At 57.5% G+C, this 24,343-nt stretch overlaps 1 protein-coding gene across 4 annotated transcripts in view; it reads left to right on the forward strand.

The window, feature by feature from the left end:
* LOC111146323 (euchromatic histone lysine methyltransferase 1) overlaps positions 1-16,710 on the forward strand; it is a 71,798-nt gene extending 55,088 nt beyond the window's left edge. For all 4 annotated transcript variants that reach the window (XM_022501829.1, XM_022501830.1, XM_022501834.1 and 1 more), the window contains 9 exons: positions 2,439-2,593; positions 3,470-3,637; positions 3,803-3,947; positions 4,560-4,637; positions 5,532-5,647; positions 6,832-6,918; positions 7,368-7,446; positions 15,466-15,641; positions 15,847-16,710. In XM_022501829.1, the coding sequence (XP_022357537.1) occupies positions 2,439-2,593; positions 3,470-3,637; positions 3,803-3,947; positions 4,560-4,637; positions 5,532-5,647; positions 6,832-6,918; positions 7,368-7,446; positions 15,466-15,641; positions 15,847-16,024 (1,182 nt within the window). In that variant the 3' untranslated portion in view covers positions 16,025-16,710. The remainder of the gene's footprint in view (positions 1-2,438; positions 2,594-3,469; positions 3,638-3,802; positions 3,948-4,559; positions 4,638-5,531; positions 5,648-6,831; positions 6,919-7,367; positions 7,447-15,465; positions 15,642-15,846) is intronic.
* The last annotated feature ends 7,633 nt before the right edge of the window (positions 16,711-24,343 follow it).

The following is a 24,343-nucleotide window of genomic DNA, read 5'->3' on the forward strand; positions in this document are numbered from 1 at the left end:
GGAAACACTGTAATCTCCAAGGACCAGTGCCTGAAGACACCACTTCCTTTGCTACTGAGGTCCTTCATTCCAGGGTCCTTTTTCTTCTGCATGTCTGACTTCGTTTCTTGTGATCTGCGGCATGAGGTTGCTCCCAGCCCCTGATGCTCTTCTCCTTTCCCTCAAGTATTTTTTCACTCTGGATCATCGCAGTTTGCTGATTCTGTCGCAATGTCGCTGTGTTTTCAAGCTCGGTCTTCTTTTCTTCAGAGCCTGTTGCGCTGTTACTCTCATCGAGTGTGTTTCCGGCGGATATCGTGTGAGTCGGCTCCGAGTTTTGTTTGTGACCTTGGGCTGCAGGCCGGATTCGGTCAGTTTTTCCTTGCTGGGGTCTCTGTAGTCCTGGGAAGGAGCTGAGCCTTGTCCCCGCTGCAGCAAAGTTACCTGGAAATAGTCTACTTTGGGTTTTGCTTTCTAGGTTTGTTATGTGGGTTCCAGCATAACAGCTCGTGCTGGTTGTCTCTCTTGTGCGGGTACTAGCGCTGAGCCCTCTGCCTCAGCTTTGGGGTATGTCCCCCTGGAGATCCAAGGTGAGAATGTCCAGATCTCCAGAGGCCTCTTTCCCAGCCCCACGTTCTGCTGCCTCAGCCCTGGCTGCCTTGGCCACTGGCCCTCAGTTCCTGTCTCAGGGTTTCTCCTGGTCCCCTCCCTGCCCTGAGGCCTGGATCTCAGGACCGTGAGCAGACGGATCCAGGCTCCCTTGTGTGTTTCTGCTCTCGGGTACAATACTTCATCGCCTGATGTCCAGTGTCTTGAAAACCATTATTTCACACATTGTGACTCTTTGGCTCTTTGAGGCAGGAGGGTCAATCCCAGATGGTCCCCCTGGCCCAGTCCCTGCCAGAAAAGTGCCGTCCGTCACTTCATGTGCGTGGGTCAAGCCTGCTGTAGCAGAGCAGGCAGATCCCAGCTAGTCTGGGACTGCACATCCCTGGGCTCAGAGGAGCCTAGACGGATGGGGGCAGTCTTCACCTGTAATTCTGGTCATAAAATCACAAAGGAATGAGAAAAAAGGCCTGTAAGGAAACCACGTTTTGTTCTGGAGCTTGCTCGGGTCTAGACAGTGGAAAGATGAGAGGGCTGGGAGGCATCTCGAACGAGTCCAAGACAGGAAGCCCCAGGCAAATCCAGGCTTTTCAGAGAACACTAAGGCTGACAGAGGAGCCGTCAGTGAAGCCTGTGCCTGGGGCGAGCTTTGTCTCCTGGCAGAGAGGGCCACTCAGCTTGACTCTTCCCTTTCCTCAAGTCCGTTGAGCCAGAAGCATCGGGTGCACTCCGAGTGGGGGACTGGGAGGCAGATTCCCCGCGAGAACTGGAGCATTCCGGGAGGTTCCCTGGGTGGGAGGGGCGCAGGGATGAGGCGTGCAGGGTCAGTAGCCGGCACTTAGGTCTCATGGGGGCTGGCGGGTGGGGCGGGCCATGCACTGTGCGGGGCTCTGCCCATGCCACCAGCCCCCTGGGGTGACACCAGGGAGGACAGCCGGGCTTGACCCAGGCGGAGGCTCCTGTGAGATCGTGGGGGTTCTTGAGGCATGAGGCCCCCTGAGCAGCCCCCCCCCCGCCAGAAGAGCAGAAAGTGCTTTCAGGGCAGTCAGTGTTGATGCTGGCTGTGAGGGGTTGAGCCCTGAGACCCAGTCAGAGGAAGAAAAGGACTAAAACATTCACTGCCTTGTGTTCCAGGGGAAGGCAGGAACCAGCTAAAGGTTTGGTAAAGGAAGGGCTGAGTGAGTCACAGCCGTGAGCTCAGCCTGCACGTGGTCAGAACCGCCCCCCCCCCCCCGCTGCAGGGAGCACAGGGCCAGCAGCCCAGTGTGCGCGTGGTGGGGGGTGTTGAAGCGGCTTTCCCGTTTGTCCCCAGTGTGGTCGCTTAGCTGTTGTGTCCCTGTAATTCACGCTGATTCCCACCTGGCATAGCTGCGCGTTGCTCTGTATGTGTCCGTATTCCTCGTCTCTCACATGAGTTTTTTTGCACGTTTATTTTCAAAATGACAGTGTAGCGATCCAAGAAACTTACTGTGATTATTCTAAGTCATGTATAGCTTGTATACGGCCCAAATGGTGTTTTCCTAATCTTTGATGTAAAATTTTTATTTTACAGAGGTTCTTATGAAGTAAAATCTTAATGCAATCAGATTTGCCCACGTTTTATCTTTGTCAAATCTTACACAAGTATTGTCCCGTCCCGCAGTTGTACTTTTTTTCCAAAGTGAATATGATTTTACTCCCAGATGTCGTGTTTAGGTTGGTCTAATTCCAGATGATTTTGTATTCTGTTTTCAAGATATTCAGTACTGTACTTACATTACTTTTATAACAAGAACGAAACAAGACAGGACGCGTGCTCGGCACTCACTGGGTCTTTGCTGTCTCTCGGTGCGCTGTGCTGTCTGTCCGTGCAGGAGGAGAACATTTGCCTGCACTGGGCCGCGTTCTCGGGCTGCGTGGACATAGCCGAGATCCTGCTGGCTGCCAGATGTGACCTCCATGCCGTGAACGTCCATGGGGACTCACCCCTGCACATTGCTGCCAGAGAGGACCGCTATGCCTGTGTCCTGTGAGTGGCCCTGCTGCCCACAGTCCCTGCACAGCTCCCAGGCACCCCCGGGTCCTCCAAGGGAAGCTCTTTCCCCGAGCAGGTGGCGACCCATGTGAGATCAGCATGGCTCTTCCTGGTTCAGGGAGGATCGAAGACTCAGATGAGTCTCACCCAGCCCCCCTTATCAAAGGGGAGGGGCAGGCCCCCTCAGGAGGGTTGGAGGTGTTGGTGCTCCCCACTCAGAGCCCGTTCCTGTGTCACACATGTGTGTGGGTGCCATTCGGGTCCTGGGAGTCGTCCTTGCTCTGCCCTCCGTGGAACCTCAGGACCCCATCCTGCCCGGTCGCATGACCTCAGGTCCCCCCCGCTCACCTGGAAATGCGGGGATGGCCTGTCGTTGGGGCCCACGCCTACTCAGACTGGGACCTTGGGGGAGGCCCAGCTGAGCGGGTTGTGGCATGAGGCCCCTTGGGGGGAGGGTTGTAGAGGGGCAGCTCACAGGATACCGTGCTGCCGCCCTCCGTCCGGTGCTGACTCACCTGCAGGGCACGGACGGTGTTCGTGGCGTGGTTCACCCGCCTCTTGCTGGCCCTGTTCCTCCTTGAGCAGTGGGCCTTCGAATGGAAAGGCCAGATAGCCTGCGGGACCATCCCTAGCCCTTTACACACGCTTCCTGACCAGGAAACTGAGGTGACCTTTGACCGTAAATGTGGGAAAGAAGTAATGTAGTATAGTCCTGGTGAGTCAGGGCAGAACTTTTTGGAAACAATGGTCAGCAAGCTTATTATCAAGGTGGATGATGTGTTCCCTTTACTTTTACCTTCTAAAGTGATAAATCTCGTGTCTTTTAAATGAAGGTCTGAATGTTTTGTTGGCTTACATTTTTCCTTTTAGCCTCTTTCTTTCTCGGGATTCAGATGTCACCTTGAAGAACAAGGAGGGAGAGACACCCCTGCAGTGTGCAAGCCTCCACTCCCAGGTGTGGGATGCGCTGCACACGAGCCGGGCGCTTCGAGACGCGGCCCCAGACAGGCCTGCACCGACGGAGAGGACGGTGAGCAGGTGAGACCGCCGTTCTCAGGCCAGGGTTGACGGATGGGGCTCGAAGAGGGGGAAGCACCAGCTCCTGGCCCAGCTGAGGCACCCCCCCGGGTCTGAGTCCAAGGTGCCTGGCCCAGGGCTCGGCGGCTGCCCTGTCGGGGTAACGTCGCCCCTTTCCGGTGGCAGAGACATTGCTCGCGGCTATGAGCGCATCCCCATCCCGTGTGTCAATGCTGTGGACAGCGAGCCGTGCCCCAGCAACTACAAATACGTTTCTCAGAACTGCGTGACGTCTCCCATGAACATTGACAGGAACATCACCCACCTGCAGGTCAGCGATGGGGGGGCGGTGGCAGGCCTCTGGGGCCTTGGTCTACAGGCATTTCCCTCACGGTGGTCGCCTTCCACTGAAGAGTCTGAAGGCAGTGAAAGATCCTGAAAGCAGATCTGGTGCCTCGCTGGAGGCTTCCAACCCCTAGAGCAGTGCCTAGCGTCCCCCGGTGAGTCATGTTTGGGGGCCGTGCCAGTGAGAGGAGCCAGTGTGGTGCCACCAGTGTCCCTGCCTTCGAGCTTCTCTTGCCTTGAAGCTGGACGTGTGCCCTCAGGGCAGGGTTGTGGCCCTTTCCCATGGAGCGGCCGGCCTCAAGCGCAGGCCTTGGGATTTCTGCCTCTTAGCCCCACATCGCTGACCGCCCTGCCTCCTCCCTTCCTTTGGGTTCCTCATCCAGAGCCCCTCGTGCGGTCTCTCTGTGTCTAAGCGGCTGGGTGTCCTCTCCTGCCCACGTGCCCTCTTCCTTGGGGCTGCACGCCCCTTGGTGTCCTTGAGAATGGAGAGGTTCGAGCCAGTCTCCTTTCTTCCATGCGGGCCTGGCCTTCTGAGAGCGCGCGTCAGGATGGCGAGGCGCGGCCGAGAGCGGCCCCCTGACGCACCGTCTCCCCACAGTACTGCGTGTGCATCGACGACTGCTCCTCTAGCAACTGCATGTGCGGCCAGCTCAGCATGCGCTGCTGGTACGACAAGGTGAGTCTGCGGCCATGGCAGCAAGTCTCCCACAGGCCCCCACGGAGCCCGGCTGGCCTGGGAAGGAGGGCTGCAGGGAGCCAGCCTCCATGGCAGCTGTCGGTGAGCCCAGCCAAGTGCCATTGGGGATACAAGGGGACGGCTCTGGAGGCCGGCATCCAACAGAAGAAGCTTAAATGCCCTTCGTATCAGGAGTTCAGAGGTTGTCGGGGGGACCGGAGCCAGGGTGTCCCAGGGTGAGGGTAAGAGCACAGCAGAGTCCCCGTGGGAGCGCGGGGCGTGGCACGGGGGCTGTTCCTGCCTGCTGAGCAGGGGTGACAGCCCGCACCCTGGAGGTATGTGTGCTCTGTGAGGCACTGCTGTGCTGAGGATGGGCAAGAGCGAGCATTTCGAGGGTCTCACTGTTCAGAGCAGCCTCTGAAGCCACGGGGACCTCCGACTCGGCCATGAGGCCCTGGTGTGTCGGCCGATGGCTCTGCTGTGTCCGGGTGTAGGACAGGAAAACAGGTGGCCCGCTCGCTGCCAGAGCTGTGGGCCTGCCAGCTGCAAGGACAGACTACAGCGTGGCAGTGGACGTCGGCTGGGGGCTGATGACCCCACGAAGGAAGTGGAGGGGCCTGTGGGCCGCTGGCCTTGGCGATGCTGAGTGCGTTCCAGGAAGAAGGAGGGAGGCAGACCGGGGGGACGGAGACCAGACACCTGTGTATGCTCCCGGTTAATGCTTCCTGTCCAGACCACAGACGTGGAACATGACCCTGGTGCCCCCAGCATGAAGTCGGACCAGAAACTATCGTTTTAATACCCGTGTTTTAGTTTGTAAAACTGTGTTGGTTTAAGTGTATTTAGCGCGAGTGGCGAGCCACACTCAGTCCCGACTGCACGTCCTCTTCCCAGGACGGCCGGCTCCTGCCCGAGTTCAACATGGCGGAGCCGCCCTTGATCTTTGAGTGCAACCATGCCTGTTCCTGCTGGAGGAGCTGCCGGAACCGCGTCGTGCAGAACGGCCTCCGGTGAGCACGAGCCCCTGCGGCCCCTGCCTGAGCGCAGGGCTCTAAGCCCTTCAGTGCTGGGTGATGCCAAGGGTCTCTGTTTTCAAGGTTTGGGAACGGTTGCAGATTTCTTGCAGAGTTCGCTGTATTTTACGGGGGTTTTGTACAGACAAGGCTGGGATGTGTTGCCATGTGCGTGCGTGCGTGCTCACGGTGGAGGCACAGGGACGCTGTCTTGTGTGAGCCCTTTCTCTCCAGCTGGTGGTACAAGCTGGCACAGATGACACAAGTCCTGCTTCTGAGCAGTTGGGGGGTTGGTGAGGCCTGAGGGACTAGGCTGTCCCACGCAATGAGCTGAAGGCCCAGAAATGGGCTCTTCCCGAGCATTGCCTTTGCCTCGAGGTAGCAGGTGCACAGCGACTGTGGGAAGACTCAGACCACTTCTGAAACATCGTGTGTTGAGTGAGTGTCTCCGCAACAGCGGTGTGAGCGTGCTCTGGTGTACAGCATTTCAGACCACGTGGATGCCCTGTTCTTAAGTCACTTGGGGCTCTTGGCCCAGTGAGGTCTGGCCAGCACCCCTTTCACGGGCCGCGCTGAGACACCTTCCTCCGGCGTCCCCTGTCCCTGAGCTTTTCCTCTTGTGCACGAGCTTGAGAATTGGAAGAGCTCTCTGGCCATCTGAGGCGTGAGGGCAAATTCACACGCAGCATCGGTCCGGTTTGTCGGCACTACAGGGTTTCTCCGCACCAGCGGTCGGAGAATGCCTCTGACCGGCCCACACGTCCCTGTTTCCCTGTTGGCCCGACATCCTCTGTGGGGAGGACACACATGCCCGGCTCCCCCAGGGCCCCTGGACACACAAAAGGGCAGGTGGGTCCCCATGGCTCTGAGCTTGGGAGAGCCCCCACCTACCGTGAGGGGCCAGCAGTGTCTGCCCCTCTGCTCTTCACTGCAGCCCGGGGGCTCGGCCAGACCTGTCCCCGTGTTACAGATGAAGACACAGGCATTCGGACCGAATTCCGAGGCAGTCTCCCGTTCCCTGAAGATGTGCTGTGGGCTTCCCTGCACGGAAAGCTCCAAGGAGCTCTCGCGATGGGAAGGCCGTGTCTTGCGCTCTGTTTGCTGCCGTGCCTGGCGGTGTGGTCCACACTTGAGCCGAGCACCGGGGAGCTTGGCGGTGAGTGGCTGACCCTGTTTTCCAGGGCCCGGCTGCAGCTCTACCGGACACAGAACATGGGCTGGGGTGTGCGGTCCCTGCAGGACATCCCCCTGGGCACCTTCGTTTGCGAGTAAGTGAGTGCATGCCTAGGTCACTCCAGGGCTGCCGGCTGCCCTGCCGTTTTGGAGACAGCACAGCAGTGTGGGATGAGGGGCTGCTAGGGCCCTGGCCATGCCTGGGACTCGTGGATGCCCCTGAAAACCAAGTTCCTGTTGTCTCCAACCCTCGCCTACCTCCCTGGCTTTCCACCTGCACTTGGTCTCTCACCAGGTCGTGGCTGTTTGAAGGTGGTACTGTTCAGTGGCTTTCAGGGAGTGTCGTTGTGGATCCTTGGTCCAAGAAGTTTTCTGTGTCGTCCTCTTCTGGGACCTAAAGTTTAACCCCAGCTCAGTCACAGGCATACTCTCCAGAATGTTTGGCCACAAGTCGGGGCCGGGGGAGGGGGCCTGCACCCTGGCTCATGGTCAGGGGCGAGGGTCCTGCTGTCTGCTGCTCTCAGCTGCACCCTGCCTCCCACAGGTACGTTGGGGAGCTCATCTCTGACTCGGAAGCTGACGTTCGGGAGGAAGACTCTTACCTCTTTGATCTTGACAACAAGGTAACACGTTTGGAGGGGTTGGGGCGTAGAGAGCTGGTTGCGGCCATGCGGCGTGGGAGCGGTAAGGAGGCTTGCCCACAGCGGCCCAGTGTCCTCGCCGCCCACCCCGGCGTGCTGGTGCGCTCAGGGCTCGCAGGGTGTCTGCAGTCGGGCCCCTGACCCAGGAGGTCCCCAGGCTTGTGCAGTGAGGAGCCTGCTTCCTTGAGGACGTGAAGCCTGGACACATCCCGCCAGCCCTCTGAACCCTGCTGCTCGTCAGGGGTGAGAGTCCACGGCTGTCCGAGGGCAGAGGGCCGTGTGTGCACGGCAGCGAACATGGGAGCAAACCTCGTGTGAGGGCAAAGGTCTCCCATGTGTCCCAGCTGCCCTCCTGGTTGGGGGGACAGTAGGTGGGCCCTGGTCTGCACCCGAGGACCCGGGTGTCTGGGGACGTTTGGAGGCTACCTCAGGCCGTCCTCACCCACCCTCACGCCTGTCCTGCTCTCAGGCCATGACTTTCCTGTTTAAGAACTTCCAGGAGCACGGCCAAGCTGCAGGTGGGGACCCAGGGCTCTCCTGGAGTAGCTGCCCTTCCTGCCGTGCCCCCCCCCCCCCGCCCCTGCAGTCAGCTCTCAGAAAGCCACGTTCCGGGGGAGAAACCTGTGTCCTGGGTGGTCGAAGTGCGCAGGCCCTGATGTCCCCCCGCGGTCCCCTCTGTGAACCTCCTACCCGGTCTTCTGTCCTTCCTTGTCCTTTGAGCGGTTTGCCCTTCGTGGTTTGTGCCAGTGCTCTACAGGTCCGGGGGCGAGTGCCCTCCCGTGGCTTTTCTGTCTCGCAGAGGTATTCTCTGTGCTATTGAGTTCCCGATGATGTCTTTTCATGAACGGAAGTTGCTGTTTTTATTGTCGTCTGATTTCTCTGCCTCTCCCTCCATGCTGGGGGTGTTCGTAGCGTCTTAGGTGAAGCCAGGCCTTTCATAGCCGAGACCGTGCGGAGGCACGCGTGCGGCGTCTACAGAGCTTATGCTTGGCCTCCACGTGTAGGTTATGGTCGTTATGCTGCGGCGTCCAGCTTTCTCCCACGCTGATGTCTGGGTGTCTCATGACCATTTCTTGAGAAGACAGTCCTTCTCCCCACTGCCCCACAGCACGGCTTTTGTTGTAACACAAGTGTCCTTGTATGTTGGGGTGCCGCTCTGTCCTGTCTGCTGACGCCGTAGTAACCATCTGACCTGCCGTCCTCTTACCCTGGGGTCTGTAGGGCTGTCTTGCTTTTCTTGGTCTTGTTCAGTTTCTGGGTAGGTTTTAGGGTCAGCCGGACAAGTTGTACAACACAGGGCAGCATTGAACCTGTGACCCATCTCGGGGCCCCTGGGGCCCCTGCTTTTCTAGGTGACGAGCATGGTGTCCCCCTCTGCTTGCTGGTCATCCCCAGTTGCCCCCACTAAGGCTCAGTGCTGCTTTGTGCAATTTTGTAGATCTCCTCTTGGGCTTTTTCATCTGATAGGTTGTTTTTATTTTTTTTCTAAAGATTTTATTTATTTGACAGACAGAAATCACAAGTAGGCAGAGAGGCAGGCAGAGAGAGGAGGAAGCAGGCTCCCCGCTGAGCAGAGAGCCCGATGCGGGGCTCAATCCCAGGACCCCGGGACCATGACCTTAGCCGAAGGCAGAGGCTTTAACCACTGAACCCCCCAGGCGCCCCCATCTGAAAGGTTTTTGATGATTTTACTTTAAGGGTCAGTTTTATTGTAATTAATTGACGTTCAATGAACTTGGAGTGTGTGTGCGTAGTTTTCAGTCTGATCGGCACCAGGACCAAGACCTGGAGCGCTTCCCCTGCCCCATGGTGCCCCCACCCCGGGTGGCTGTGGGTCCGCATCTGTCTCCACAGCTGGCTTTTCCCAGGGCCAGGGTTTCCCATGAGTGAGGTCCGCGTGTGCTCCGCTGCTTCTGGCTCCTACGGTTCCCCCCAGGTGGTGGCAGGTCCTGTCACCCACCATCGGCCCAGCTATGTTGTGCCACTGCCTGGGGATGGACCTGGGTGTTCCCGGATTTCGAAGTTCAGAGTAAATCTGCTGTGACTTTGGTTTTTGTGGGTTTGAGTTTTCATTTCTTATGGGTAATTCCTGGCAGTAGGATTACTGATGTCGGGTGAAAGTGTACGTTTAATAACTTTAAAAGAAAAGGGAAGCAGTTTCCCAAAGTAGTTGTATTACTTTACGTTTCCACCAGCAACAAATGAGAATTTCAAATACTGTAATTTTAATGTGCGTTTCTTGATGATTTTTTTAAAAGACTTTCTTTACTTATATGATAGAGCAAGAGTGGGAACACAAGCAGGGGCAGAGGGAGAGGGAGAAGCAGGCTTCCTTCTGAGCAGGAAGCCCAGTGTGGCACCCTGGGATCATGTCCTGCGCTGAAGGCAGACGCCCAATGACTGAGCCACCCAAGTGTCCCTCTTGATGATTTTTTTAAAAAAAGAATTTACTTTTAAGTCCTCTTCACACCCAACATGGGGTTCAAACTCTAACCCTGACATCAGGAGGGCAGGTTCGTACGACTAATCCACTGGGTACCCGTTTTCTTGATCGTCAATGACGTGAGCGTCTTTTCGTGTGCTGGTTGGTCTCCTTATTTGTTCTTTTGTGCAGGAATTTTAAAAAGTTACTGCCCATTGTTTACTCGGGCTACGTCCTTTCTTCCTGAGTTGTAAGGGTTCTTTATGTTCCTGATTCGTGACCTTTGTCAGACACGTGTACTGTGTTTTCTCCCAGCCTGTGCCTCGATGGTTCATTTTCTTAGCAAGGTCTTCCATAGAGCAGAAAATTTTCTTACCGTTCCGTGCTTTGTGTCCTAAGAATTCTTTGTCTCCCATGAGGTTGCGAAGATTTTCTCCTTTCTCTAGGATTTTCGTATTCTTGGCTGCTAGATCCACAGTCCATCTTTTGTGTGGCTCGAGATAAGGCTCGAAACTCCTCTTTGTCCGTGTGCGTAAACGGTGATTTCAGTGCTGGCTGGGCGTCGGCTGGAAAAGCCTCTGCCTGGACCGTGGGGAGTAGGTCCGTGCCTGGACTGTGTTTTGTTCCTTTGATTTATTTGCTAACCTCACACTGACCCCGCTGTCTCTTCCCTTCTGTCGGTTCAGGGGAAACTTGGAACCAGGTCATCCCTTTCTAAAGGTCCCTGGAGCTCTCCAGAGTACTCTGGGTTTCTGTGTGCGTTTAGAACCAGGGTGCGTGTACGAGAGGAGGCTGCTGGGACTTGACTGGGACTGTCCAGTCTGTTGGTCCACTCAGGGGCGCTGGCATCTGAACAGTGTCGAGTCTTCTCCGCTGGCTGGTGTCTGCGCATGGAGCCAGCCTGCCCCAGCAGACCCCAGACCGTAGTGGGGACGCCGTTCCAGCAGCCCCCTCTCTCCTGCTGGCTGTTGCCTGTGGCTGCCCCTACCCAGCTCCCGGCCTTCCAGTCTCCCCTCAGTCTAGCCCCTCCAGGCTGGGCCCCGCAGGCCGTCCCCTCCGGCCTCTCCAGCTGCTTCATTCCGGTGCACGTTGTACTCCGGAGCTTCCCAGGGTTCACTCCAGCTCAGACCTGTGTCCCCACTGGCGTAGCCATACCTGTGCCCGTGGCGTCTGGGTGTCCACTGCTCACTCTCACCCACTGTCGAAGACATCGGGAGACTTTCTGGTCCTACCTTCAGAATGTGTCTGGGATCTGACCACCTGTTGCCAAGCTGCCTGCCTTTTCCCTGGGCTGGGCCATCCCCAGGTTCTGGGTCTGTGCTAGGACCCCAGAGTCTGCCTGTCCTTGCTGTTCTAGAACCTTCTGAATACCTACCTCCTCCTAGCCTCTTTGCTTGAATCTGCCCTGGTTAACCAGGGTGCCAGCACACTCTCAGCCTCTCGGAGTGGGGCAGGCTTGCAGGGGCACGGAGCTCCCTTCCCATGCGCTTTTGTCTCAGGAGGGACAAGTAGTTTCTTTATCAGAACTACTGTAGAAGAGCAAGTGGCACACACGTCTGAAGACCCAAGCAGCATCGCTCATGGTGGGAAAGATGCAGTGTTTGCATGGCCAGGAACGGATGCCGGCCCAGCTGGGCAGCAGTCAGGTCTGGAAGAGCTTCTTGCTCCAAAGATGGGCAGCTCTCCTGTCTCTCTGTGTACCTGTGTCCCTTGCCCCCACGGAGTCTCTAAGCTGAGTGTGGTCGGGTGAGCAAAAACTTGAGGTAAACCACAGAAAAACAGATTTACTGAGAGACACCATGCCAGAGGCTAAGGAAAACGCAGGTGGTATGGGGGGGCTGTGGGGCACAGGGACCAGTGGACGGGGACTCAACTTTGTGCTCCGCACCTGCAGGGGTGGGGAACCTGCAGCTCGTTCCCCACAACCCTGGCATCGGGGGAGGCTGTGCATGTCCTGCAGGCTTTGGGCGATGCTGCTTCCGGTAGGGACCCTCGGAGGGTCTCAGACAGGCTGTGGCCTCCCCTGTGGTGGGGTCCGGTCCTGGCATGAGGGCCTGTGATGTCATGTGCTCCTCACCCTGAGGACACCCCGCCCCTCCGTGTGCCCCTCACACATCTTGCCCAGGTCTAACGGTCTGCCCCGCACCCACACTGGCTGCCCTGTGGTCTCTCTGTTAGTTAGGGACAGACACTGCCTCTAGGATTCCTATTTCTTGCCTCTGTGGACAGTCTCTTACTTACATCGCGACGGCCCCACAGGACAGAGGAGGAGAGAAAGGCTGTGCGGTCGAGAGCCGTACGCGCCACGCATCAGATCCCACTTTGTTTCATCTGTTCTTGTGCCAGGAACGTGACGTCACTCAAAAACCTGTCATTTTGTTCCTGAGGAACCGGCGTGTGCCTGCAGGGGCGTCACTGTCGTGCCTCACGAGACCGACCTCAGTTTCCCCAGAGTGTGCACAGCTGGTTTGCTCCCGTCTTCTCAGGGCTGTGTCCCATCATTTCTTCTCCCCGAGGGCAGCCGTGCGACCCTCGCGCTGTCCTGCAGGAACCTGCATCCATGTGTGTGCGGGTGGGGGCCGCGTCCCCGTTCTCTGTCTCTGCAGACAGCGTGAGGGCGCAGGCAGCCTGGGGTCTGCCTCTCCCAGGCCCGGAGTAGGTGAGCCTTGGCTGCCCACCGTCTCCTGATGCTGGAGCCTTCCCTGAGAGTGTCCCATCTCTCACGTTTCCTAACAGACTCTTACGTCGGAAAGAAGAATCTTCCCCACCCAGACGTGGGCATTCGAGCGGCTCCTCGCATACAGGCAGGATCACTCGTTTTTGCCACTGAGGAGGGGTGCGGCAGGAGTTACTGGTGCTGAAGGGGTCGGGGTCTTGTCCTCCTTTCTCTCTCGCATGTAGTTATAGCTCCCGGTTGTTCTGTACTGAGTGTTGTGACTGGTCGTTGTCCGTGTCTGGCACCAGAGGAGCCTGTCTGCTCTGGCCTCGCCTCCCTTGGCTTCGTTGTGTCCGGCTCCCTCGTTCGGCCTCAGATGTCTCTGAGCTGCCCTGGGTCCTTGCGGTCAGGACACCAGAGGTCAGAACTCTGGAATGAAAGAATCCTTAAAAACGTGTCCCGTCATTACTGGGTTGAACACTGCTGGGGTTTGCAGAAGCCCTTGACTTTGATGCCCGCCTCCCGCCTGTCAAGGTCCTGGCTCCTCGCGGTGTCGGTGGTTTCGTAGGGGCGTCACTAACGTGCTGGCCACGGACACCGCAGTGCGGGTGTGCGTGCCGGGTCTGCTGAGGAGACCACGAGACCCCTGGGCAGCACCTGGTATGACAGCTCTCTGGGTGGGTGGGCTCCTAGTTTGACACGCAGGTGTGTTTGTCTTAGTTATTTTAAATTCTAGAATTTTAGGGGTGCCCAGCTGGCTCAGTTGGTGGAGCGTGAGGCTCACAGTCTTGGGGCTGTGAGTTCAAGCCCCATGTTGGGGGTAGAAAGTGCTTTAGAAATAAATAACAAATTGTAGAATTTTAAAATCTGTCTTTTAGTTACATAAAATATTTACGTGCTTTTAAAGTAGAGATTACCCAGAAAGGCTCTGCTCAGGAGAGCCTTGCCTGTTCTGTGACCCCTACAGGTGACCCTTCGTAGGAACACCGAGTGTCCATGTGTGTTTCTTACTTCCTTGCCTTTCGTACAGAAAAGGTGGCGCGCCCGTGGCTCAGGGATCACGTATTCTGAGTATGTGCACAGGGTTCTCGTTGCTCTGGGGACACTCAGGGTGATCTCAGCCTTTGCTGAGACTTGCCGTAGCATCTCCAGGACCCGTCCTGCCCACAAGCCTCTTTGTGGAGCGCTCGCCCTCACCCGCGTCGCGGAGGCTGTGCCCAGCCATCCCGTGCTGCCTCTGACAGCCGGAGCGGGACGCTTGGACCGAGGAATTGCACTGGACTCTCTCGTGTGTCTCTGAGATGCTCACTCTCGGAGGGACGTGCTGTGTCTCCTGTCGCCAGGGCCGCCCAAACGGGGGCTGCAGCGTCCTCGTCTGCTCGGGCAGCATCTGGGCCGCCTCAGGGCTGGGCGCTGTGGGTTCTACAGAACGTGTCCATCTGCCTGGTCTGTCACCTTTGTGCCCGTTGCTGTGTGGGCGGCTCCGGCCCGCCTCTGACGGGCGTCGTGCGGTTCATCCGACGGGCCCGCCAGGCTCGCGTGCGGGCTCGGTCTCTGTCGAGGTGGCGGCTTCCCCCGCCTGCCCTGGCGTCCCCGGCATCCGTCCTGGCTTGGCTCAGGCGGGGACTCATGCACACGGTCTGAGCCCCATGGTGCCCGGCAGTCACGGGGTCCGGCCTCACGCCTCATTCCGCACAAGGGTCTTCACCGTGTGCCCCGCACGGTCGGGCCGCGTGCCCTCCAGGGCTGGCCGCAGATTCCTGGGCTGTTTGCAGGAGGGGAGCTGCTTCCTGCGTGGGGGCCACCTGCGTGTTTAGTCTGTGGCACCCGGAGGCAGAGGCCAAAGGCTGTGCCACGTGAGTCATCGTGCGGTTTCCTCCTGGAGGCAGGACTGCTGGGTCAGAAGTGCGTCGCCTTCGGTTTTGGGGGACGGTTGTCCGAGACAACCCTCCATCACCATTTTGTCTTTCCTTGACCCCCGAGGGTCCTTTGGCTTCTGGTCAATGCTTTGCCCTCCACAGGACACACCCTGGAAGGCCCCCTTCTCCTCGTGGTGTATCTGGCCTTCCCTCCCAGACATGGCCCTCGGTTCCTATGTAGTAAGTTTCCACAGACGTAGCCGTGGGGGACGTCCCTGCTCACCGGCCGCGCACTGCGAGGGGCAGAGCCGGTGTGAGTGGGCTCTCTGCTCAGGGCCCAGGGGCAGGCAGGGTTCTCTCGGGGGCGGGGCTGCGGCCTGTCGAGGGTTGGAGGACTCCGCTCCTTGCGTCCCAGGGCAGATGCCCGCCCCCTTTAGTACCCAGGCCACGCACATTCCTCACCACGTGACCCTTCGGACTTCAGGCCCCAGTGCTCTGGCTTTTTCCAGAGAAGAATGCTACTTCAGGGGCTCCTGTGGTGCGGTCAGGCCCCCAGCCAGCCCCCCTTTCTCACCATCAGCTCTGGTCCTTTCTGCTCGTAATCACAGGGGTGGCGCTGGGGCAGGGTCCCGGGGCTCCTGAGGTCCTGGCTCCTCTCTGTGCCGCTGGGTTCGCAGGACTTGGCAGTGTTTCTGTCACGTGGCTATGACCGACCACTCAGCCCAAGCGCTGCTTCCCTCCCTCTGTCCCACCTGCTCACACACTCCGTGTCTCCCAGCCACTCCTTGGGATCTGCTCCTCCATCACCAAGTCCCAAAGAGCTACTCCCCACCTGCCCCCCAACCTCCTGCCACACCCCGTGGTCCCCGCAGCCCTGCCCCCTTCTTCATGGGAGTACTGGTGTCCAAGCGTCCGATGGTCCACGTCTGGCTTGCGGTGTGGAATGGGCAGCATCCCCGTGGCCCTCAGGCCTGTTGTGCCCTGCTCTGGGCCGCGTTTCTGCCTGCGGTCTGCAGATCTGCAGGCTCCTGCTGGAGCTCCCTGCTCTCCTTCCCGCCCACTAGGACGGCGAGGTGTACTGCATCGATGCTCGCTTCTACGGGAACGTCAGCCGCTTCATCAACCACCACTGCGAGCCCAACCTGGTGCCCGTGCGCGTGTTCATGTCACACCAGGACCTGCGGTTTCCCAGGATTGCCTTCTTCAGCACCCGCCTGATTGAGGCCGGGGAGCAGCTGGGGTAGGTGCCGCCGTCCCCAGGGGCCGGCTAAGTTTGGGGACCTTCTAGGTGCGGACGTGGGCTGCTGCTCACAGGCTTATTCTCCGTGGTTCTCTGTGTTTCCACAACTCTGAGCCGGGACAGACGGCCCTGCTGGGGCAGGGTCGCCCCTGCCGCCAGGCAGTGTGGGGCCTGGACGCCGCCCTTAGCTCTGCTCTCTCCCCAGGTTTGACTACGGGGAGCGCTTCTGGGACATCAAAGGCAAGCTGTTCGGCTGCCGGTGCGGCTCCCCCAAGTGCCGACACTCCAGCACAGCCCTGGCGCAGCGGCAGGCCAGCGCCACCCAGGAGGGCCAGGAGAACGGCCTGCCCGACACCAGCTCCTCCACCGCTGACCCCCTCTGAGCGGCAGCCGGCGTGGGGCACCGGGCGTCGGTGTTGTGCACACTGCGGTCAGAGAGGAAGGAGAAGTGGATGCCTGAAGGCCCCGACCTGGGGCTGCAGGGCTGCAAGGCCCCAGCGTGGTGGCCCGTGGGCCGGGGGCGGGCGCTCGGGAACACTCTGGGATTCCGCGCTGGCGTGACCTTGTGAGTTTCTGATGATGGTTTTGTCGTTTCCACATTTCTCGTTCCCCCTCTACTCCCCTGGTTCCCGTTCCACTGTGGGGCTTGTTGGCCAAGTCCTGTGGGCCCAGATCCCCGCGTGGCACCTGCCGAAGGCACAGTCAGCCACGAGCTGCTCCGTGGACCCGCCTGCCCGAGGCCTGCGTGGCAGGTGCCGTCCCCACCTCGACCTGGGAGAGGTCCAGGGCGAGCCGTCACTGACTTTGGAGAAAATGTGGGTTTGCTTTTTAAAGAAGTTCTATATCTAGTCCTATATATCAGACCTCTAATGCATTTCTTTCCGAGGAAGCGGTTTGTCGGGTGCAGGAGGGCCACGGCCCCCAGAGGACCCCGCACCAGCCCCGCCGGCTCAGCGACGCTGGCGCCTTTTGTTGATTTTTAAACCACATGCTATGATGATGAATAAACTGATTTATTTTCTACCATTATTGAACATTAGGACAAATAAAAAACACAAAACACAGACAACGGTGCTGATTCTGGTGTGGTTTCTACTCACCATGTGAAAATAAACTATCAACTGTATAAAGAGAACAAAGTGATTTTAGAATAAAATGCAGGAAAAAACTTTTTTTAAAATGTTAGTCTTGTCGTGGAATAAATTTGCCGTCACCTTTTGTGTGAGGGCCCGCCAGGTCATCTACTTTTCTAAACACTGTAATTAGTGCAGTGGCGGTGGGGTTTTTGTGCGGCTCTTCTAAAACACTCATGATGCAGTCATGTTTATTTTTTTCTGTTAAAATGTTTTTGACAGTTTTAAGAGCAGTCTTTTGGCTCAGACCATTTCTTGTTCTGTTTTCAATGAAATCAATAAAAAAAAAGAAGTACTTTAAATGAGGTTTTTCTTATGGCATCGTGTCACCTGGTTTCTGCAAAACACCTGCACTGCCCGTGGGGGCGCTCTAGAGTTCTTGCGCGGCCAGGCGGAGCCCCTCCAATGGACCTCGAAGAGCACACCCCATGCCCGCACCCCAAAGGAAGACATTTCTGTGCGGGTCGCTCTGTGCGTGAGTGTGTGCGCGTGTGTTTACGTACAACCAGCACCAGGCATGGAGGCCCAGGTTGCGTTCTGTTCCGGAGGAACAGAACATTGTCTTAGAGCAGCCCCAGGTGAGTCCCCAGAAGTGTGGATCAGATCTGCTTTTGAACGTGGTGAGGCTGGAGGACTTTCTTCCCGCTGCAGGAACCTGCTAGTCCCAAACGCACGGGCTCTGTGTTCTGTGCAGGGCTGGGCTCCCTCACCGGGTGCCTGTAAGCTTGAGAAGAAACAGCTGAATGCTTGTCTCCTTTACACACACAACTCACTCACTCAGACACGTTCAGACGTTTATCTGAAACGTAGCAGCTCTCTGTGCTTTGTAAACAGCCCAGGCAGGATGCCCTTCCCCCCACCCCGCCATCCCCCAGGCCCTTGGAAAGGGGACTGCAGGCCTGGGTGTGCGGGAGTGTCTGTGACCCAGTGGGACAGAGGTGGGGCTGATCTTACACAAGGTTGATGCCCCTTCCTCCAGGTCGTCTCTGGTTTGGCCTCTGGGTAGTGCCTTAGGGCCAGGGCTGTGCTGGGGCAGCGGACACCTAGGAGGCGGCGTCCCAGAGGCAGTGGGTAGGGTGGCAGGGGGTCCATGTAGAGCTTGGGTTTCAGGCCTTGTGGAACCCACCAGCCCTATGTGCCCCTGCCCCCAGCACCCTTCCTTGGGTTCTGAGCTCATTACCTTGCAGGCACCCAGTGGTGCACCGGGCCGAGTGCTAGGTGTGCGTGCAACTCTCTGTTAAACTGGGACTCAGTCCAGTTGGAAACTTGAAAACTTCTGCTGTGTTAGGGCGGCCTGTGGGGTAAGTGAACCGCTCCGCCCCCCAACACCACAGCGAGTTGCGGGGCCTCTGAAACAAGCCCCCACAGGCTCTGGCTTTGAGGAGCCCGATGTCCGTGCGCCCGGCTGCTGGGTCTCATCTGGTCCAGGAGGGCTCCACAGTGACCACCTCAGCTCCAGCTGTTGATGTCCCTGCCCCAGCCCTGCGGCTGGGGCGGGGGAGGGGCCTGTGCTCCAGCAGGGCACAGACTGCAGGGGTGGATGTAGGCCTCGCTCAGAGGTGGGGTGGGTGGGTGAGAGGCCCCCTCTGAGGCCTCCCTGCTGGGGCAGCTGGAAGTGACCACAGTCACCCCGGCTGCTGCTCTCATTGCCAGACACAAACCGGCACATGAGAACTGGAGAGAAACCGGGGAACCCACCAGCAGTGCCCCTTCTTGGCCTCCCCTCACTTGTGTGGACGTTTGTCCTGTTTGTGGCCTGTGAGTGACTGCAGTTGTGTCCTCACTGATGGCACATGGACTTTTGCAGTCTCCACTAACAACAGCGGCGCCAGGAGGAAGAGTACCGTGCGCCTTCCTTGTGCGGCCATTGTCTTAGAAAAGGGGTCAAAGGGCATTCCACAGCAGACATTGTGGAAGCGAGCCCCGAAAACCCGCCCCTAAAATGTTTGCCAGCCTTTACTTCCACCAACAGGGTACGTTTCCCAGGCCTCACACACCCCGCGGTCACGCTCCCTGCTGGCTCCCGGCAGCCAGAGCCAACGACACCTCCGCACGGTAGAGCTCACACCGACCAGCCGGTCTGCAGCACAGGCGGCCTCTCCCCTCACGTGGCTCGGTGCAAGATCTCGTTGTGCTCGTGTTTCCCTTACTGGTTTGTATGCTCTGTCTATGCACTGTAGCTTTGTACCCATACTGAATTTAAGCTTTTTATGTGCTGAAATCTGACCGTCACTTCTGATTATGCACTCTATCTAGAATATCCTCCTCTGCTTCCAAATTATAGAAATATTCTTTAGCACTTTTTCTGGTGTTTTATTTTTCAGTTCAGCTCTTGAATCTAGGTGGGATTTATTTGGTGTCGGGGTGAAATAACTATATTTAATATTTTAAAAATTGGGGTATGGTTTATATATGGTGAAGTGCATAGGTTTTATGTGTATAACTCAGTAAATTTTGACAGACACCTTTGCCCATGTAACCCGTTCCTTAAATAGGGCATTCCCATCTGTCACCGGGAAGTTTCTTTCTGTTCTTCCCGGATGGTTTCTGTCCCCAAGAGGCATCTCCTGTTCAGATTTCTCTCAGCAGAGACGAGGTTTTTCCTTCGGTGGAACTTCATGCAGACAGGGTGTCCGTGAATCAGTCTGTCTCCCTGCTGCCCTTGCTCCGTTTTTGTTGTTGTTGGCTCGTGTCAGTTGATTGTTGGAATTACCCAGCCCCCACTGCATGAACATTAGCGTCTCTGGTCTGGGGCTGTCATCCATCAGGCGTCTGCAAGCACTTGGCCGCGGTCAGTTGGGAGCGTTGAGTTTGTCCGTCGGGGGGGGGGGGGGACGTCTCGGGTGCGGGTTCGCCGTGGCCGTGCCACTCCGCACAGGCCTGTGTGAGAGCGCTTCCTGTCTTTGATTTCGCCCGCTCTGGTGGGCGCAGGGTGGTGTCATGGCTTGTATCTGTGTTCCTGGTGACTGTGGCCGAGCCCGTTTCGGATCCGTGCTGTCCATGTGTAGATCTTCGTTTGCAAGGTACGCGGCCTTTTGCATATTTCTTAGTTGGACTCTTTCCGCTGGGAGCCAGGAGCTGTTTGCAGATTATAGACCGAGTCCTCAGCAGAGGGATGTATTTTGGTGTTTTCGCTCGGTCTGTTACTTTGTGTTCCTTTTCCTAAGAACAAAAGTTTACAATTTTGGGCAAGTCCAATGTCTCTTTTCTGGGTGGGGAAGTGGGATGTTCTCCATCCCACTCGAAGGTTGGGAAGATCATCTGGCGTTCTCTTCTAAAGCATTATGGCTTCAGATGTATTTTGGTGTGTGACCCATCTTCAGCAAGTGCTTGCGGGAAGAAGGAGGTAGCGATCGAGCTACATTCCTGTCTGATGTGGGCCTCCAGCCCTTCTGCCCTTACCTGATTGTTTAGAAGATTGGGAGTCTCCCACTCAAACGCTTTGGCCCCTTTGTAGACCGTTAATTGATGTGCACCCGTGGACTTCATTTAGGAACCATTCTGTTGCATTGAGTATTTGCATGTCTGTTTTTATTACTATAGCTTTGAGTATCACAATCACAAGTGGTGTAAATGTTCCAAGTCGTTCTTATTCTTTTATTGTTTTTTAAAGGTTTTATTTATTTATTTATTTATTTATTTACTTATTTATTTATTTATCTGACAGAGATCACAAGTAGGCAGAGAGGCAGGCAGAGAGAGAGGGAGAAGCAGTCTCCCTGCTGAGCAGAGAGCCGGACTCGGACTCGGGGCTTAATCCTAGGACCCTGAGATCATGACCTGTGCCGAAAGCAGAGGCTTAACCCACTGAGCCACCCAGGTGCCCCCAAATCGTTTTTATTCTTAAAGATGATTTCTTTAGCTCTTTTAGCTACCCTGGGACCTCTGTATTGTTTTTTTAAGATTTTTTATTCGTTTAAGAGAATGAGCAAGAGCATGGGGAGGGGGGAGGGGCAAGGGCAGGTGAGGAGCAGAATCCCTGCTGAGCAGGGAGTCCCAGTTCAGGACCCCAGCCAGAAAGCAGACGCTCACCTGTGAGCCACCCAGGCACCCAAGGGCCTTTGTATATATATATATTTTTTTTTAACAGAGATCACAAGTAGGCAGAGAGGCAGGCAGAGAGAGGGCAAAGCAGGCTCCCCACTGAGCAGAGAGCCCCATGTGGGGCCTGATCCCAGGACCCTGAGATCACGACCCGAGCTGAAGGCGGAGGCTTTAACCTACTGAGCCACCCAGGCGCCCTGGGCCTTTGTATTTTTATATGTTTTAGAAAGAGCATATACATACTTAACAACAACAAAAAGCTGGTGGGATTTTTTTTTTAACTTTTTAAAATCAACTTTGTTGAAATGTAATTCACATATCATAAAATGCTCTCATTTTAAGGGATCCATGATTTTTGATGAATGTCTGTGCCCCTATAATTACCACCACAATCAAAGTGTAAAGAACACCTTCATTTCCCCCAAAACTTCCCGTTGCCTCTCTGAAGTCTACCCCACCCTGCTCTGGTCCTATTCTAGAATTTCCTATAGTTGCAACCCTACCGTGTGCACTTTGCTACCTCACAATTTAAAAATATATGTTAAGCCAAAGACGCCAGGTAGACTCTCACACGTACAGGAGAGCTGCAGGACAAAGCCTTGCTTCTCTGAACAGGGTGGGATCACCGGCTCGACCCTCCATCGTCCCTGCAAGGATGTTCTCCTGTGTGACCACAGCGGATTGTGCGGCTCTGCTCCCGTAGACCCAGTGCGGCGTTTGCCTTCATCTAGCCCCGCTCACTGGAGCCTGTGGGTCCAGCCTGGCTTTCTGTTCCATTCAGCGGTCCTGTCTTCAGTCATCTTCAAGGCGGAATAGTTAAGTCTCCCTGGTTTTCATGTTCGTGTGTAGAATGCCCTTGGTTTGGACTTGCCCGTGTCCTCTGGATTTGAGGAGGTTGTACATCTTTGACGGGAACACCATGGAGGTGGGACCAAGTTCCCAGCACCTCCCGTCAGGTGGCCCACGAGTCGGACTTGGTCCCCATATGGACAAGGCAGCCTTCAGTGCCCGTGGTGTCTGCCAGCCTCCCCCACGGCATTCTCCGCTTCCGCGCTGAAATCCATGCCATTGGAGGAAAGCACTGGGGGACTGTGGAGGTGCCGTCCTTTGCCACAATTCCGACTTCTCTGTAGGCGTGTGGGCTCACAATCTCCTATTCTGTGGGTTGTGTCTGTTTCTGTTGCTTGTGTGGGTGCTGGAAATGCCAAAGATTGGCCATGGAGGACACTCTTCCAAGGCTGCCCCTCTCTCTGACATGTCCTGTCCTCCCCGAGCACCTCTGACTTTATGGCCCGTCCAGATGTTCTGCCTCTAACCTGGTAGCAGTCCACTTGCTGGAATTTAAATTCGCCAGTTTTGCTACTTATTTTCTCTTTATCTCATCTGTCCTTTGTTCCTCTCTTTCTGCTTTCTCCTATATTAAGTGTGTTTTCACAAGCGGTTCCGTCCCCTCCATTGGCTTGGTACCTGTACCCCTTGCTCGTGGTTTACAAATTGTGCCAGGCGTCCCCGAGTGAACATGCATCCCGCTCAGCACAGCCCACCCTCGTGTGATGTGACCCTGAACCGCGTTATGTATGTCAGGTCGTATATCTCACGTGAGAGCCCATGCCCACTAGTCCCACTGCCCCGTACCTTCGCCGTACTGCCCGACATTGTACTCCCTGCGACTTGTACCCCAGGACATTGTTAACTGTTTTTGCTTTAATTAGTCAGTTATTATTCTTTTCATTTGTCCACTCATTTTTTCACTGGTTTCTTTTTATTTCTTGTAACGGTTTCACCGAAACCCAGGGTGTGCTTGTCTGACTGTCCTTGGCTTTGTCGGGCTTCACAGACACTGCGTGTCTTCCGGGTCGGAGGTCTGCAGCAACCCTGTTCCAGCAGGTGTGTTGGACCGGCTTCCAGCAGCTTCTGCTCCCCTGCTGCCTCCGTGTCACATTTTGGTAATTCTCACAACACTTTGGAGTTTTTCCCTGCTCTTACATTTGGCACGATGGTCCGTGGTGGCCGGGTGTTTTGCCGCTGTGCTTGTCGTGGGTGCGTGAAGCACGCCGTGGCAGACGGCAGGCTTCCTCGGTTAGGGTCCTGTGGGCTCTGACTGCCCCAGCGCACAGCGGGTCCCCATCTCTGTCCCTTCCTCAGGCCACCCCATTCCTTGAGACGCAACAGCCTTGAGATGGGGCCAGTCAGGAGCAGCCCACGATGGCCACTCAAGTGAAAGGAAGAGCGGCAGGCTCTCCCTTCAGATCCGGAGCTGAAAGCGACCCTGCAGTGGGAGGAAAGCCCACCGGGCTGCTGGGCTCTCACACCGGCCAGCGGCCACGTGGTGAATGCAGAGGCTGCTTCCAAGAACGCAGGCAAAGAGAGTGATCCAGCCTTGCTGCAGACGAGGAGGCCACACCTGGGGGAGGGCCAGCTGCAGTCCCCACAGAGCGAGGCTCTGGCACTGCAGTCCCACCCAGCTGAGGAGAGCCAAGGCCGTGGAGCGGTTGGCGGAGGCAAACGTTGGCTCCCAACGCTGACGGAGCGACGCCGAGTCCGTGACGGGAGGCAGCAGGCAGAAGCCCGGGCTAACCCGCCAGAGCGGCCGGGCTCACTCACAAGCCCCGAGAGCTTCGGCAACGGCCAACGGTGCCCACGGAGCGGCGCCGTCAGGGAAGATGCTGCCAGGGCCGTCAGTCCAGGGAGGGCCGCGGGCTGCAGGGCTTCCGCAGACGGGCTGGCTCTTGCCAGGGGGCGAGCCGGCCGGTGACCGAAGTCGAGGCCGGTGCCCGCGACTTTCCGAAAGTCCCCGGGCCCGTGGGGATGGCGCGCCCGCTGCTGGCGCGGTCTGCTCGGTGCTGTCAGCCCGTTGTGGAGGCTGCTGATCCCGGAGACACTCCCGCCACACGTCAGCGGCCCCCAGCCCCGGCGCCCCGCAGCCCCGAGGAGGAGCGCGCTCTGCCTCCAGGCCCGCCGGAAGCATCGACTGCGCGAGGTTGAGGTGGTTCCTCCGACGGGTCTGGGCCAAGCAGGCCGGAAGCCTCCTGGAAAGGACCCATCGCTCCGGAGGCCGCCGCACACGTGCCGCGCTCAGGGGAAGAGGCCGCGGTCGCGGGCCGGACGGGGGTCTGGGAGAAACGGGCTCTGAGGAGCTCGGCCCGGCCGGTGTCCCAGCGGCGGGCGCGCGTTCCGCGGCTGAGGACTCGCTCTCCGGGGCTGAGGAGGGCCCGCGGCTGCTGGAGACAGAAGCCACTCCGGGGAGACGCCGTGAAGGCTGCTGCGGCGACGAAGGGTCGAGAACGTGGCTTCGGGGGCCGTGGAAACGGCGGCAGGGCTGGGAGCTCGGACTCAGATTCTCGGGACGTTCCGCCGCGGGTCAGACGCCGCCACACAGCACCGCCTGCTACGGGGAAGTCGCGGGTGACGGAAGAACCGATGCGGCGGGCTCCTCTGCGGTCCTCCTCCAGGAAGCTTCCGTGGACCCGGCCTCGGCGCCCGCGCCCCGACCGACGAGGCTGGACCCTCCGCAGCGGGCGGGGC

Source organism: Enhydra lutris, unplaced genomic scaffold (genome assembly GCF_002288905.1).
Source record: "Enhydra lutris kenyoni isolate GAN:26980312 unplaced genomic scaffold, ASM228890v2 scaffoldscaffold13, whole genome shotgun sequence".
Classification (NCBI taxonomy): Eukaryota; Metazoa; Chordata; class Mammalia; order Carnivora; family Mustelidae; genus Enhydra; species Enhydra lutris.